Source organism: Cyprinus carpio, chromosome B25 (genome assembly GCF_018340385.1).
Source record: "Cyprinus carpio isolate SPL01 chromosome B25, ASM1834038v1, whole genome shotgun sequence".
Lineage (NCBI taxonomy): Eukaryota > Metazoa > Chordata > Actinopteri > Cypriniformes > Cyprinidae > Cyprinus > Cyprinus carpio.
Genome location: NC_056621.1, coordinates 17,978,208 through 17,993,221, shown reverse-complemented (window position 1 = coordinate 17,993,221; position 15,014 = coordinate 17,978,208). Strand labels below are relative to the sequence as shown.

Sequence of the window (15,014 nt, the reverse complement as noted above, 5' to 3'; positions counted from 1 at the left end):
TGTCATTAAAGAAAGAGGGGACAAACCAAATACTTAGAAATTCAACATTAAATCAGCTCAAATTGTTATACTTATGGAATTTAAAATAAAAAACAGAAGAGAAACAGGCAAAATGGAAGCATTTTTGGTTATGGTCTTCATTTTGGACTCCACTGTATATGTTTATATTTGTTACACAATTGTTTTTGGAAGACATGTCTTATTTCTGATCAAAGCTGTCATTCTCTGTGCTAAAACAGGTTTTCAACTCTTGATGGGTCTATGATCTTCACCTATTCATTTTGATGTCAGTTAAAATTGATCATTAAATGTGAATTCAAAGGACACAGTGCAGTTCTTGCCTGATTAAAACAAAGCTGTACTCTCCATTTCTTATCACACACTGCACACACTTCACACTGTATTTAGAGAAATTTCTCTCAGGATTAAACACTGTAAGCAATTATAAGCAAATATTCCATGCTGTGGAGCTGTCAAATTGAAACAAAGGAAACCATCAGAGAAGACAAAGACACAAAAGACTTAATGCAAATATATTTTTTTTAATAACCAAGTTTATATGATGCACTTTGTGATCCACTCATAAGCCTTTAGTAGGCTTTGTATTTTCCTTTCCTTTTTCTCTTCATCTTTTGCACATTATTAAAATAGAACTTTGACATTATGCATTGCACTGGAAAAGATCAACTTACAATATTATACAATATAAGATACATATAAACATGACAAAGCACCTTTTGTTCTAGTAATTAGTAATAATTAAAGAACTGGGGGACATTATAGTTGATCATGTGTGGGGTTTTTGTATTGTAACATCAGTGCAAGGGAAGAATTCCTAAGGGTTTCATGCGCAATAATAGCACCTGAGTTCATATTATAGATGAAATAAAACTAAATTCAGTTTTGGAAAAAGCTTTTTCCTTGCCCTCCTCTGAAGACATAAAATTAAGACACAAATGAACCCTTTCTTTTTGCTTGATCTTACACAGTATTTTTGTGTCATTTACTCTAAAACTGTTGAGTACCAGCAATGATGAGTGTAATTGCTACATGTTCCCTTCAGTTATAAGACATTGTGTTCACATTACACAAATAATAATAATAAAATAGCACCAATTAGTGTTGATATAAAAGCTAATACTAATGAGTGTCTTTGCAATACAGTAAAGTAAATGAGTATAAAGGAGTAATGCTCTGAAGCATATACAATAGGCACATTGACATGATCCAGACTTAGGATGTCTTTTGGTCCTGTTGCTTGGAAAACATCTAAGAACATTTAATGTAAAAGTGTCATGCATTATTTGGAACTCAAATATTCTCAGTTCATTTTCAAGTAAACTCTTTTCCGAAAACCTTTCTTTGTTGATGATGAAATACACTCTTAGAGATAATGCTCTGCTATAAAATAGAGAAAATAAACTCATTTGTAACCAACAAATTCATCCTATATTCATACATTTTGTTGTTGGTCTTCACATATATGTAAATACACATTTACAAGAGGAATGCAATAAAGTGACTAAACAAGGAGTTAAATGATTTCACAGAGGAGTGCCATACAATCCTAGTCTCATGAATAAACTGCCTTAATAACATGCCTAGTGGATCACTTAATTACCTCCTCGTTAATAGCATCCATTTAATCCTTAATAGATTCAGAAGTGTCCTTCCTTAAAGGAATTTTAAAACTAGTTAGTCTTTGGCCAAACAGCTGGCTGAGGAGGTTGTTTTGTGACTCTGCAGTACGATATGAGTGAGTCTCTATGGATCTGACCCCTGGCTTGGACCGTGATTTATTAAATGAGTTGTTCAGGGTGGAGACCCTAGAAGAAGTGGAATGAACGGGTCTTCTTGGAATGCTCTTTTTCCCTTTGCAATCTCCATTAAAGTGGCGTACAATCTCAACCTTTTTGGGTGAGAACTCTACAGGACCTTTCTTTAGGTGAAGGCCTAGATTGGAAGATCCTATTTTATGCTTGGAGATTATTTTGTTGCTTACTGTGTCATCCTTTACTGATGTAAGCACTGGATAGTCATTGGGAAGATCGGTTTTCCTTTGCCCATCGATATTTTCACACCTGCTAGGTCTGAACTTCTTTTTAAATCTTGGGTCAATGCCCAGATTTTCCCTTGCAGTTGGAGATGGTGTTCTCTGAGAGCTGTGAGATGTCTTAAGTTCTTTCCTCTTCTTTTGTTGTTTGGCTGAGTCCTTATCTTCACATGAGCTGTTTGTGTGACGTGCAGAATCAGTGGTACTAAGGCACCTTGGGTTATTTTCAAGACTTTGTTTCAAAGTTTCCTCAGATTTGACCATAGTTATATGCTTAGCATGGGCAGTAGCTGGCTGTTCACTGTCATGTGTGTGAACATCTTGTATATTCTCATTTCTGTTAATGGAGAATAAAGTCTCGATTGTTTGATCCTGCTTCAAGTAGCTTGTCTCATTTGAAGACTGCTTCACAGATGATAGTTCAAAGTCATTGCAAGATGAGAGTCCTTGCATGTCTTGCTTTGGTAAACTTACATCTGTTTGACTGCATACTTGAATGGTGCATACACTTGAGTCTGTAGTTTCCCCTTGTTCACTTGCATTTTCAAGGCTTTCTGAAGGGTTCGTCTCCACCCCGTCTTCGTTTTGTCTGGAAATGCTTGCAACATTAACTTCTGAATCTAACAATGTTGTTGGAATTGTGCAACAGTCATCTTCTATTTTAACGTCACAAATCTCTGTCAGAGCTTCTTTGTCAGTTGCACTGACCTCCCTGGGCTCATCTGTTTGGAGTTCATGAGATGGAGAAGAGCTTTCATCCTCTTTCTTCAGCTCTGTTGAAAGACTCTGTTCTGCTGTATCAGTTTGCACTGTACACTCTATAATGTCCTTGGCAACTACAGGGAAGTCCTCAGCTACATCTTCAATTTTCACACTGGTATTGTTTGTTTCAGTAGAATGTTCCTCCGTACTATTCTGTGCAGTGTCATCTATGATTGGCAACACTGATTTAATGCCTTGCATGTGTGATACTGTGATGTCCAAGCTGCTCTCCGTTGCCTTCCTTTTCTTGCTTGGTGGCATGTCAGATATATCATCTTTTGAATTAAAAGGCCTGCAAGGTCTCATGACTCTCCTGAATTTGAAGATCTTGTTTCCTCCAGCAAGGTGCTTCTCCATGTGACGATCAAACTGTTCCTTTTTGGAAAACGTGTAGTTGCAGGTACTGCAAATGAAGGACTTCTTAATTACATGCATGACATCGGCACAGAGTTCACAAGTATAGAGTGTAGTATGCTTTGAGTCTGGCTCATCTGTCTCCTCATGTTCATGTTTAAGGTGGTCTTTAAGCTCCTTTGCCTCTTGGTAGGACACTGGACATTTGTGACAAAGAAAAATCTTTTGCAAGCTGTGAACAACTAAGTGACGCTGGAGCTTAAAGGGCTTTGGAAACTGCTTGCCACAGTGGTGACAGTCCCTTGAAGGGTCTTTGCAATTAGGATGCATCTCAGCATTTTTGGAAGGAGTCTCTGCTTTAGGTAAAACCTCAAGCGTTGTCAGTGCACAGTGTTTACTTCCTCCCCCAATACTCATTTTAGTCTTCAGACTTATGGAATCAAACTCCTCTGGACCCTTCAACTCTTGTCCATTAACATCTAAAGATGTTCTTCTCTCTTCCTTGGATAATGATTTAAGATTGTCTCCTTTTGTAGCTCTGCTGGGTCGATGCTGCATTATTGAAGATATGAAGTTCTTCACAGCATTTTCCTGCATGAAACAGCCAGGCATGTCCAAGAGGGAGCTCTGAGACTGGCCTCTTCGTGCAAACTGTGTGGCATGCTCACGCAAGTGTTCATTGTACATCCAGACATCTGAAATTTCTTTCAAGCACATGCCACAAGTCCAAACACCTGCTTTGTTTTTGGCATGTTTCTCCCTGAGATGGTCCCTTAGTTGTTCCCGTGAGCTAAATTTGCGCTGGACACACATATAGCAAGTTGGGGGAGGTGATGGATTGTGAGAGAGCTTGTGGAAGTCGAGCTCACCTAAGGTGAGAAACCATGTGAAACACACTTTGCATTTGTACTGCTTATCTTTAGGTTTAAGTCCAGGTTCAATGCGTTTCCTACACTTCCGCTCCACAGGCTTTTTGCAAGGTCTTTCAGGGTCGTTCACTTCTGTGCTTGCAATGGTCTCAACCAAAGGCATATCTCTCTCAGGCTCAAAAAATGGTGCAGGAATCTGAATTGTAGTGTTAAGGTTAGGTATCTCAGTGCTTAGCGAACAAGGGGCATTATCTTGTACACAGACCATTTGGAGAGGGCAGGCTGTAGCAGGAACCTCTGGTTTACAATCTTCCTGAGGAATTGTGTTCTCTGACACAATGCAATCATGCAAAACATCCTGATGCTCTAAGGGTTGTCTGATTGTGCCCTCTTTTTCACAAAAGAATTCTTTAATGCCAGTTTCTACATTTTCCTCATAACCAGGCTGATTATCAATTAGATAATCTTTTGAATGACATGCATTTTCCATAGAACTCTTGACTAAGCTTTTGGGGGTCAATATGGTTTCATATTCGCAAGGGTCATTCATGTCACTAATAAACTTATGCCCCATCTTGTTTTCTTTAGACTCCTCATACTTATCAATAAAGGCACCAGTGGGAGGGTAGTCTAAAATTAAACAGGACAGTTGTTTTTGCTTTTTGTTGCTTTTACCATAGACCCTTGCACATTTCTTTCTTTTCCTGTCATCATTTCTTGGGAATAATTGAGAAAAAGTGCTTTCATCATCAAAGAAAGCCTTGAGATCAGGTGCTATTCCTAAAGTTTCAGTAAGTGCATGACTGTCTTCTGCAGGAGAACAGGTTTTCTCACGCTTGATATCCACAGAAGAATCCCCAAGTGGATAGTGGATATCTTCTGTCTGAACGTAATTTGGCTTAATAGCAAAATACTTTGTCACAACTTTGTCAATGTCATATGTGTCTCCTTCCTTATGCAGTATAGAATGCCCTATGGAATAAGTTGTTTCTTCCAATTGCTCTTCACTGCTGTTGGTTACTACCATGCTCTTCTGTTCCTCCCTCACACTGACTTCATGATAGCTGTGACGGCTATTTGGGACCTGTTTTTCAGGTGACGTAGGACAGTTTTGTTGTACCATTGAAGGAAAATCTGGAGAGATAGCCTGCAATATATCTGTTTGAAGAGTACTGAGTATTTCATCTGAAAAGGTGTCTTGCTTTACCAGTTCTGGAGCAAACATTTCACTGCTCATGTGTGTAGTGGTGTTACTGTTATTTGCTTTTTCATTTAGAGAAGTTCTCTGATCAATATCACAACTTCCTGGGATCTTTGACACATGAGAATCACTTGCAATCCCTTGAAAGATCAAATGTGGATCTGCTTGCTGTTCTTGTACATCTGAGATTTCACTTCTGTTTGGATGTGAAAGAACTGCTGGACTTAAAACATCCATGCTACCTTTCAGTGCTTTTTCTGTTGGGTGTGGCATTAAAATGGGCATGAACATTTGACTGCTCATATTTAGATTTTCAATGGGAGAAACACCTTCATCCTTTACGACATGCTTCATGGCTTTATGTCTTTTAAGTCCAGGTTGTGTACGAAAGAACATTGCACATATTTCACACTGAAATTTTCCTTGAACTGCATTATGTGTACCACCCTTTTTTTGTGATGTTTTTGTCTCATTTGACTTTAAACTTTGTCCTTCATTTTGGACTGATGTGAATGGGAGACCCATGGATGCTGCTTTTGCATATTGTATCAGAGGTTTAGGTATCTCCTTAACATCTGACATTGTTGACCTCTGCATTGCATCATTCTCATTGATGATCATCTGGTGGTCCATCTTTTCATAATCTGCTTTCTTGTGAAATTTGAGGTGCAGATCCATGTCATCAACAGATTCAGGTGGAAGGTGACTAACATCCATGTCAGTTTGGCCAAGTTTTAAGATTTGTTCAGAGATAATTGTACTGCCTTCCTCAACATAATTACTGCAGGAAGCTGAGCCACTTGAATATTTGATATAATTTTGTTTATTATTTATAGAAGTTTTGGGTATATCAAGTCCAGTCAGATGGCCCTGAATATTTGGCGCCTGTTCATTTGCATTATATGTTGGGCTGGATGACAATGGTTTATCATGAGAGAAAGCACAGGCATTGAGAATGTAACTGTCTGTAGAGTTTGATTTTACATAAGGCTTGTCATTTCCTTTGTTTGAAAATTTAGAGTTGAAGCTGTATTCATTGAAACATGCTTCACTGTAATTCAGGGGGCTGAGTTTCAAATCATCTTGAGAGTTATCCAGTGTCCCAGAATGCTCAGATAAAGGTTGTTTTGAGATTTTGTCCACAGCCAACAATGTCCCAGGGCTAGAAATTTTACTCCCTGTAATTTCTACTAAATCCAGATGGGGATTAAATGAATTATCTAATTCTGTTGTTGCTGGAACAAAAGTATCTGACTTGCCAATATTTATGTGATCTGAGTTATTGTCTTCCAGGGCTGGTCTGCTTTTACTTAGTGAAGGGGTAATTGTGCTTGGTAGTGGACAATTATCTCTCAGCTCAGAAGGACTTTGGATAGACTTGTAAGAAAACTCTGGTGCCTGAGTCAAAATAATAAGTTGAGGACTCTGCTCAGTGTTCTTTTGTTGATTATCTTCACATTCTGATTGCACAGAAAATAATGTCATATCAGGCATGGCTCTCTCCATACTGTCTATATATTCATGTTCATCTTGAACTACAGGAAGATGTTTAGGAGAAACCAACTGTTGTGTATGAATTAATTGTGAATGGGCTGACAATTGGTCTTCACAATGAGGAGATGTGATGTTTGAAATGGGTTGTTGGATTTCTGTATCAGATGTACAGTCTGTTGTTTCATCTGTTGCATGCCCATTGTCTTCAGAAATTATTTCTGGCTTTGCAGTTAGAGCTGAATCTTCATCGCATTTCTGTATTTTTTCTACACACAGGGCGTTTTCATCTTTTGGTATGGTAGGGGATGCTGAGAAGTGGAATATTTTGGAGAAGTCTGAATTCTGCATAGTGTAATTTGAGTCCTTAATATGAAACTGTGTATTACACTCGGCAATTTCAGTTTGGTTGACAGGGGACTCACACTTGTGTTCATATATGGAGACCGAAGACGTCTGTGAATCAATTTCATTTGAGTTCACGCATGTAGTTGGTGGACTCTCAAAGGAACTCTCTGCAAGCTGTTGTTCATTAGCTACTAATTCATCATGCAGAGTGTTATTACTAGTCTCATTTATGTAGACCTTTGTTCCGTTATCTGACCCAGAAATTTCACTGGTTGTCTCTTCTAGTGTAGTGGTGTTTGTGTTAAATGTCTCCACTGAGAACTTTGTAAGCTCTGCTTTTGTGTTTCTAGATTCTACATGCTCAGACATATTTTGTTCAGAGTGTTCATTCTCTTGTTTTTCATGCTCTTCAGGAACCACACTCTCTTGATTAGGAGACGACTGAGGTGATGTAAAACCTGAAGACAAAGAATCTGAGATCACTTCCAAGCTTTTCATCAGATTTTCTGTGTAAATTTCATGCTCAAGCATCTCCTCTGACTTATCTAAAGAGTCATTCTTCTCTGTTTTGTCCTCTGGATGCATAGGTGAACCATTTTCTGCATTCAAAACTGTGAGCCCCATGCTGTCCTTTATATCTAAATGGTCATTTTCTGAATCAGTTGGTGTGTTGATAGTAGAGGAATGTGTTGGCGTATGAAGACCTTGCTGTCCACACATCAATCCAAATGGAAGCGGACTAGACCATGGTAAGTCAGGTTCTGAGAACAGCGCTGATTGTGAGTCTACTGGTCTGACAATTTGCAAGTTCTCTGAGGAACAGTTCATCTGTAAGCTACTGTCCTCATCTTCACTGTCAGGGTCAAGTCTCAATGGAGAGAATTTGCTCATGGTTAACTGTTTTGGAAGCTCACTGTCTAATGGTGGAGGGCTGCTGAGTTTGGCTGTTTGCAGCTGACTCTCAAGCTCTGTAACTATCCTTTTGATTTCCAGATCATCAACTGACACGTTACTATTGAGGTTTGGATTGTAGTCCATTAATTTCTCTGGCAAAGCAAATGGGACATGGTTGAAATTGGTCTTATTCTCATTTGAGTCAGAGTCCTCTTTGTACTGAGAAATCTCATCTGGCAGCACAGGAGTAACATCCACCATCAGATTCCAGTCTCTCTGCTCTAAGAATGGTGAGAATGATGACTCAAAAAGTTCCTTCTTATCTGTTATGGTTTCCAGAGGACTAAAGCTCTCTTTGGCCAGCTGAATATCTGGATAAAGATTGCTCTCAAAACCTCCCACCGAAAGGTCACCAAACATTGACGTTGTGTCAAAAGAAAGGGGTGACTTTATAAGACTCTGATCATGCTCTGAAGGATAGGGAATGAGACATTGCGCATTCTTTTGTGCTGTAGCATCATGGACTTTTGAAGGTGATAAACAGACTTTGTCCGCAAGTGAACTGCAGAGAGGTGGGGGGTCAGGGAATAGATCATTTGAGCTTCTACTGGCTTCTTCACTTGATATGCTGTCATTGCTGGCTTTCTCAAAAATGGGTGCTGACATTTCAGAACTATTTGTTCTTTTCCTGTGGGATTTACTCTTTGATGTGACAGCATCTTTTTTGAGTTTAAAAACATGGCTAGAATCACTATTGTTGGTTGTTTCCATTGGATTTGGTGTTATACCAGACCCTCTTGGTGATGTGATATTTTTTGGGTAATCTTTTTTGAATGGCTCTTCTGTGGTTGCAAGAATTCCTCCCTCAAACCCGAGGTGGTCCCCTTTTTCCTCTATTTCCAATCTGGTGGTTTTGAATCTGGCAAGGCTGACAGTACTTTTAGTCATTTTATGCTCTGATGCAGTCTCTTCCGTTTTACAGATTATGCTTGAACATTTTGAAGAAGTGAACCGATCATTGTGCTCAGTGAGTAATATCTTATCAGTGCTGTACCTTTTTGTATTTTTTGTAAAGGTCAATGCCAGTGATGTGCTAGACTCTTTCCGTATCCTTGGTGGCGATTCTTCATATGCATTCTGTTCAAGAGAGTTTTGATCTTTCCTCTGTGCTTCTATTCGTTTCTCAGAGTCTGAATCTGTATGATCAGTACTTTTCGGGCTGCCAATGCTATCACTGCAAATACTTATTGATGTACTGAGTTCACTACTTGTGGAAGACCTACTGCTCCTTCTTCTGAGACTTTGGTGACCAGGGTTGTCTTTCATCAAGGATGGAGAGACATCCAAAGCTTTCTTGGGATCAACGCACTCACTTATGTTTTGTTTCCATGAACTTTCCCGGCTCTTGTCAGCACGAATCCTCCCCTTGCACTCCTTAGTGTATGTGTACTTGCAACGAATGCTCTGGCTGAGACGTCCTTGACTGGCTATCTTCACAGGCTCACAGTCATCGTCTGAGTCAGAAACGTAATCATACTCCCTGAAAGTAGGGTTCTGCACTGCAGGAGTAACTCTCTCCATCACAAGTGAAAACTGCATGTTTTTGGTGCCCTTCACATGGAGTTTATGCAACTTGTTCTTTTGTTGAACAATTTTGTGAATAAGCTCTTTACTCCAGCTTCCGCCACCTGTCCTCTTCCTTTTTCCTTCTGTTGGTATTGGTTTCTGAGCTGTTGGACTTTTACTGGCACAGGTGGATGTTGTTTTAACTAATGCTGTGCTACTCTGCAAGCTTTTAGGTCCACATCTTGCAGAAAACTTGCTTGATAGAAGAAACTTAGAACTGTAATCATTTTCCTCTTCCCTTTGCTCAGACTTTCTTGTTTTCCACTCGATTTGTGTGCAGTTTGACTCCTGTGACTGGGACTCTGTTGGAGAGGTTTCTGCATTGAGGCCTTCCTTCTGTATCAACTCATGTTGGCTTTCTTTGAAAGGGCTGTCTGTGAGTTTGCTGTCTGAACTAAGGCTGTCTAAATCGGAGTCAAAAGGATATTTGCTGTGAGCTTCAGATCTTTCGCTGGATGTTGATTCACTGTTTGTTCTACCTTCAAATGTTGTGGAGTCTTTGGCAGTCAAAGTCTGTCTTGTTGATGTGCATTTAGTAGTGGTGAGATCATCATCAACGAATGCATCAATAAAGCTGCTATCAATCTCTGCATTGTCTGACTGATAGCCTAGTCCGTTCAAAGCCTCTGTGATAAGGCTATCCAATTTGGGATCTTCCATTTCTAAATCCGGCAGGGGTGCAGATGGTAGCATCAGTTTCATTGGATCATCTTTTATATCTCCTTTGGTTTCATTATCTGGCACTATTTCCCCATTCTTGTTTAGTCCAAGAAGAGACAGATGCAAATCTGAAGAACTCCGCAAAATTGTGTAACTGGATCCAGATGACATGGCTTTTGTGTGATCTGTCTGAAACTTCCTTATGTCTTCCACTTTTGGCACATCTTTAAAGTCATTTTGTGCAAATGTATGCTGTCCACAGTATTGCTTATGGTCAAGAAAAGAGACAAGGTTATTAAAATTCTGATCACATTGCTTGCATGTCAAAAGCACATCCAGTTGGTCAAGGTTTGCTGAGACTAATGATGTGGCGAGTTGGTGGGCAGAATACGGAGGTGGGGGATGGTTTTCTGGTCTGTAGGTCTCCAGACAACCTTTCCCGTTGTCCATGTTGGACTTTGAATGCCTGTTGTGTGACATGAAGCTTGCAATGTTCTCTTTGGATTTTTCTTGTTTATAGTGCAAGCCTCTGGATGCTTCTGAATGGTAGTGATGCTGGTTGGTGTTCATGCTACTAGATGATATCAATGCCTTGTCCTGTTGCTGCTGATAAAACTGAGGGGACAGAACCTTTGAAATTTGGCTGTCATCAGAGTTACTGTTGACAGAGTTTGTGGAGGCTGGGGAGAGTGATGGACACGTACTGCTAGATGTTGGATTTTGAGTAGGCGAATGTGAAGGAGAGTCATAGGGTGACACCATCTTCAGCCCTAAGGGTGCTACATGTAATGGAGGGTAGCTACAGTTTCTTGACGATGTCACTGGCACTGAGGGGTTAATACCAAAGTATAATGACTTATTCTTGGCATCACCCACCTGGCCTTGATTTGTATCTACTTTGTTTGTAAAATGACATGGGGGAATTGTGTTGCAGCCTTGCTTGATACTGTCCTGCCTTTGGTTTGAGAAGCCCTCATTTGTCTTTTTGTTGAGAAAGTTATTAGAATCTTTCTGGTTGCTGTTTTTGTGTGGCTTACTGTCATCTTGCCAGTCTGAAGGGCCTATCAAAAAAGTAAGCTGCTGATTGCTCAGTTGTCTGGAGAGATCAATCCTGTTTTGGCTTGGCATGGCAGTTGTGAAGCGTATCTGCTGCCAAGGCATACGTCCATTAATGCTGTTTTGTCTCTGTTCTGGTGCTGGTTGGTACTGAAAGGGATACGGCGTAGAGGTCTGGTCTATGAGTGGTGGTGGGAAGGCTTTGTTTGGTCCATTCCAGGGGTGTGATACCCTGACATGGTGTTTACTTACACTCTTGTCAAGAGGCCCTGGGCTGATGTGAATACCATTATGTGGAGGGCTAATGACATGTATTTGGGAACTGGAACCTTGTGAAATATTCCTAATATGATGAACACTGCCTTGAATAAGAACTCTCTGGCTGGTGGTGCCATTTTTAAGATGGCAGCCTCTCTTGCCCACTACCGCAAAACCTGTGTCCCTATCGTCTACTGGACTGAAAGAATCAGATTTATCTGAAACACTTTTACTCTGCTCTGATTGGCGAGTGCTCGATACTGAGCTCTCATCATTGCTGGGAACAGATGACTGCACACCATGTTGTGTCTGCACGTACTGGGGTGGTTTAGGATGTAACTGGTATGACTGCCTGTCCTCTACCTGGTCATTACCAAACTGTGCATTATTTTGCATGGCCTCATGTCCCTCTGCAGAGGATGGAAAGGAAAATGAGTTATGAGAAACCTGGTTAGGGGCAGGAGAAATGTCAATGTAATCTTGAGACTGTGTATTTCGATCACAGGGAAAGGAATCTGAGCCTGACTCCTCTAACAATGGGTATCCATACTGAAATGGCATAGGCATAAAACTACCATTGGTCTTGTTAAAGTCCACAAGGTTGTTTGGCTTTTGTGAAGTAAGTCCAAAACTAGTGCTTCTGAAAGTCCTGTCTGGAGACTGCCATGTGTCAATTTCGCTCAGTTGAAAGTCAGGGAATAAATTTTCATTGGCAGGTTGTGTGGTGTTGCTCTCGATTGGGTTGGGCTTCTGTTGCGGTTGTGATGGATTCTGGTGAGCTGGTCCTCCAGAAGGGGTGGCAACAGCCTGTGAGGTATAGCTTTGGGAAGTAAGGTTAGGTGAGCTCTCCTGGAAGCATCTGAACTGTAGTTCTTCCTGCTGCAGTTCAGCCTCTCGCTCTGGAATACTTGGCACATGGAAGCGGTAGCTGCCTGAGACAGGACCCCTGCTGGACTCAATCTTCTTTGGAGGTGAGACTTTCTGCTGGGGATAGGCTATCCCAATTGTGGGATTGGAGCGTGGGTTTGTAATACTCAGTCTGTACAACTGCTGCGGGTTTCCACGCTCTCCTTTTCCTGACTTTTTACTCTTGTCTCGATTGCGACTCTTTCCACTAGGTGACTGAGGGCTGTCCTTGCCGCTGGACCATGTCCTGTTGCTGTTGAATGAATGATTCTGCAGTGACTTAAAATCAATCTTTCCAGCCTGCTGTGGCCGAATCACAGCCTCACGTTGCTGCGTGTTGTCTTTCTCTTTTTCTGCAAACTTAGCAAGATTGTTCACAGCAACTGGCTCCAGACACACATTGTGAAAGTGCTCAGGGGACTTTTTTAAGCTTTTGTGCTCCACAGCCCCCTTATCCAGTTTTTTGGACTCGTTACTCAGCTCTTTGGCAGCCAAGGGGTGTTTAGTCTCTTCAGTCATGATGCCGTTGTGGCTAGTTTAGCACACTGGTCCTTATCTGCACAGGCTGCGACATGGACACATTGTGTTCCAGTCAGAATCAATAAGCCTGTGGTAACAGAAGCTCAAAGCACAGAATTATTTTCTCTCTTCTTTATCTCTTCATTTCCCTGATGATGGAATGTTCATCGGTCATCTTGATGTTCTGAAAATAGAAGAGAGAGGATAAGAAAATGTCAGTTTTCACTTTAGACAATATTGCATTTATTTACATTAAAAAATATGCTGTACTACTCCATCATTATGAATAAATTGTAATTACACATAAGCAATCAGTCAGGTGGTAAAAGGTTTATTTTGTAGCACTGGAAAATAGACTGAGACCAAGCAATTCCACTTCTCACCTGAAGAGGGCAGAATTGCATCAGTTTTGGCACACAGTAGGCCTACATAAATCAACAGTACACAAAAAATACCACACTAGATAATATGAAAAAAAAAATCTCAGTGAAAAGACACAGAATTGTGTATGACCTTCTTTGGGTGCTTCAGACATTGCTTATATTCAGGTTTACCTTGGCTAAGAGTCTTTTGGATTTTTTTTTTTTTTTTTTTGGACTATAAGCAGCTGAGAGTTTGGCAGTAAAGTTTTATTTCTCTGCTTGGAAAATCTATGTATACAGCACCTTTCAAGTGTGTGCTTTGAGCAGCTGACCCTAGAAAAAAAGTTATATGTCCAAAGAGACTATTAGTGCTTTTTGCTTTAAGGCCATTTGGGGATGGAGGGATAGACAATCACAGGTTAATACTTGCCTCTCATTCTCTCACTTGCACATCCACAAGAGTAAAAGCAGATTACTTTTTACTGGATAATTTTTTCCCCACTGTTTTCTCCTAGAGGCAACAAATTCTGGACCAAAACCTACAACCTGATCACGTGATTTATCTTCCCTGTAGCACACATGACCCAGCTTCCATAATGGCATGGTACAGGAGCAAAATTAAAAAGCACTAACAATACATCTGCGTCATATGGCAAGTTCACAAGTTCACGCTTACATATAATTAGCTGAAGTATGGTAATGCATATTTGGCGTGCTGTACGGGGAAGGGCTCTGAGCTTGGGAATGGCCGAACCTAGAGTACCCCCGCATAATTGTAGTATGAACTCGAAGTGAGGAGATGGGGTGGAGGAGGGATGCTGATAAACTGTCAATGGATAGAGGTAAGTCAGCAGTATTTAGGCTAAGTATCTGACGCGCTCCTCCCTAACATTGTTAATAAAACATCATAAAGTGGGAAATGACGGTCAAGCTACTTTTCCCTCCCTCAGTTTCACTTATCACCATAACCTTTTATCTCATTCATACCTCCCACAAATAAGTGCACTTCTGTATATAATTCAGAAATGGGTTGTACTGCAATTTGTGCAAGACAAAAGACTGTGTAATCCATCTCGACATCTATTTACTTCCATCTTAGATGCCAATACATTACCTTTGCCCTCTCACAGATTTCTTCCAAAATCACTGTTTTTCCTGTCAAATTTAATATGCTTTGTATATGCAGTGCAATCAACTTGTTTCCTTGACAAGGCCACGGGCTACAGCACTGGGCTCATCTTTTGTTAAAATAGTAAGGTATGAGAGCTCTGCTATGACTCGTTTTAAAACATGTGAACTACGCATTAGATTTCTTTTGAAGCAAATGGGGCATTTTGAAAGACGGGCAATTCATAACGTTGAGTGTACAGTGAGTATTTCACTGGTAGAGTATGACAGCATGACTGATAAGGGTGTGGCTCAACATACCTGGCCTAAGAACAAACCCCTGAAGCACTGTTAAAAAGAAAAAAAAAATTACACACATTGAATCCTAAGAGTCACTGATCTTTGTATCCTATTGGCAGAGAAGCCTAAAAATAATAGACCACGTAAATCAGTCTATCGCCACTGTTTCACCCATGAGAAAGGACCTTTAGAGATGGTTGCTCTTGCCCAAGCATATCACTATCTGCCAATTCATAAATAAGCTTATT

General features: G+C 40.5%; 1 protein-coding gene across 3 annotated transcripts in view; it reads right to left on the bottom strand.

The window, feature by feature from the left end:
• Positions 1-522: 522 nt before the first annotated feature.
• Positions 523-15,014, bottom strand: part of LOC122142432 (zinc finger protein 469-like) — a 294,747-nt gene continuing 280,255 nt past the window's right edge. For all 3 annotated transcript variants that reach the window (XM_042753099.1, XM_042753103.1, XM_042753100.1), the window contains one exon: positions 523-13,181. In XM_042753099.1, the coding sequence (XP_042609033.1) occupies positions 1,643-12,997 (11,355 nt within the window). In that variant the 5' untranslated portion in view covers positions 12,998-13,181 and the 3' untranslated portion in view covers positions 523-1,642. The remainder of the gene's footprint in view (positions 13,182-15,014) is intronic.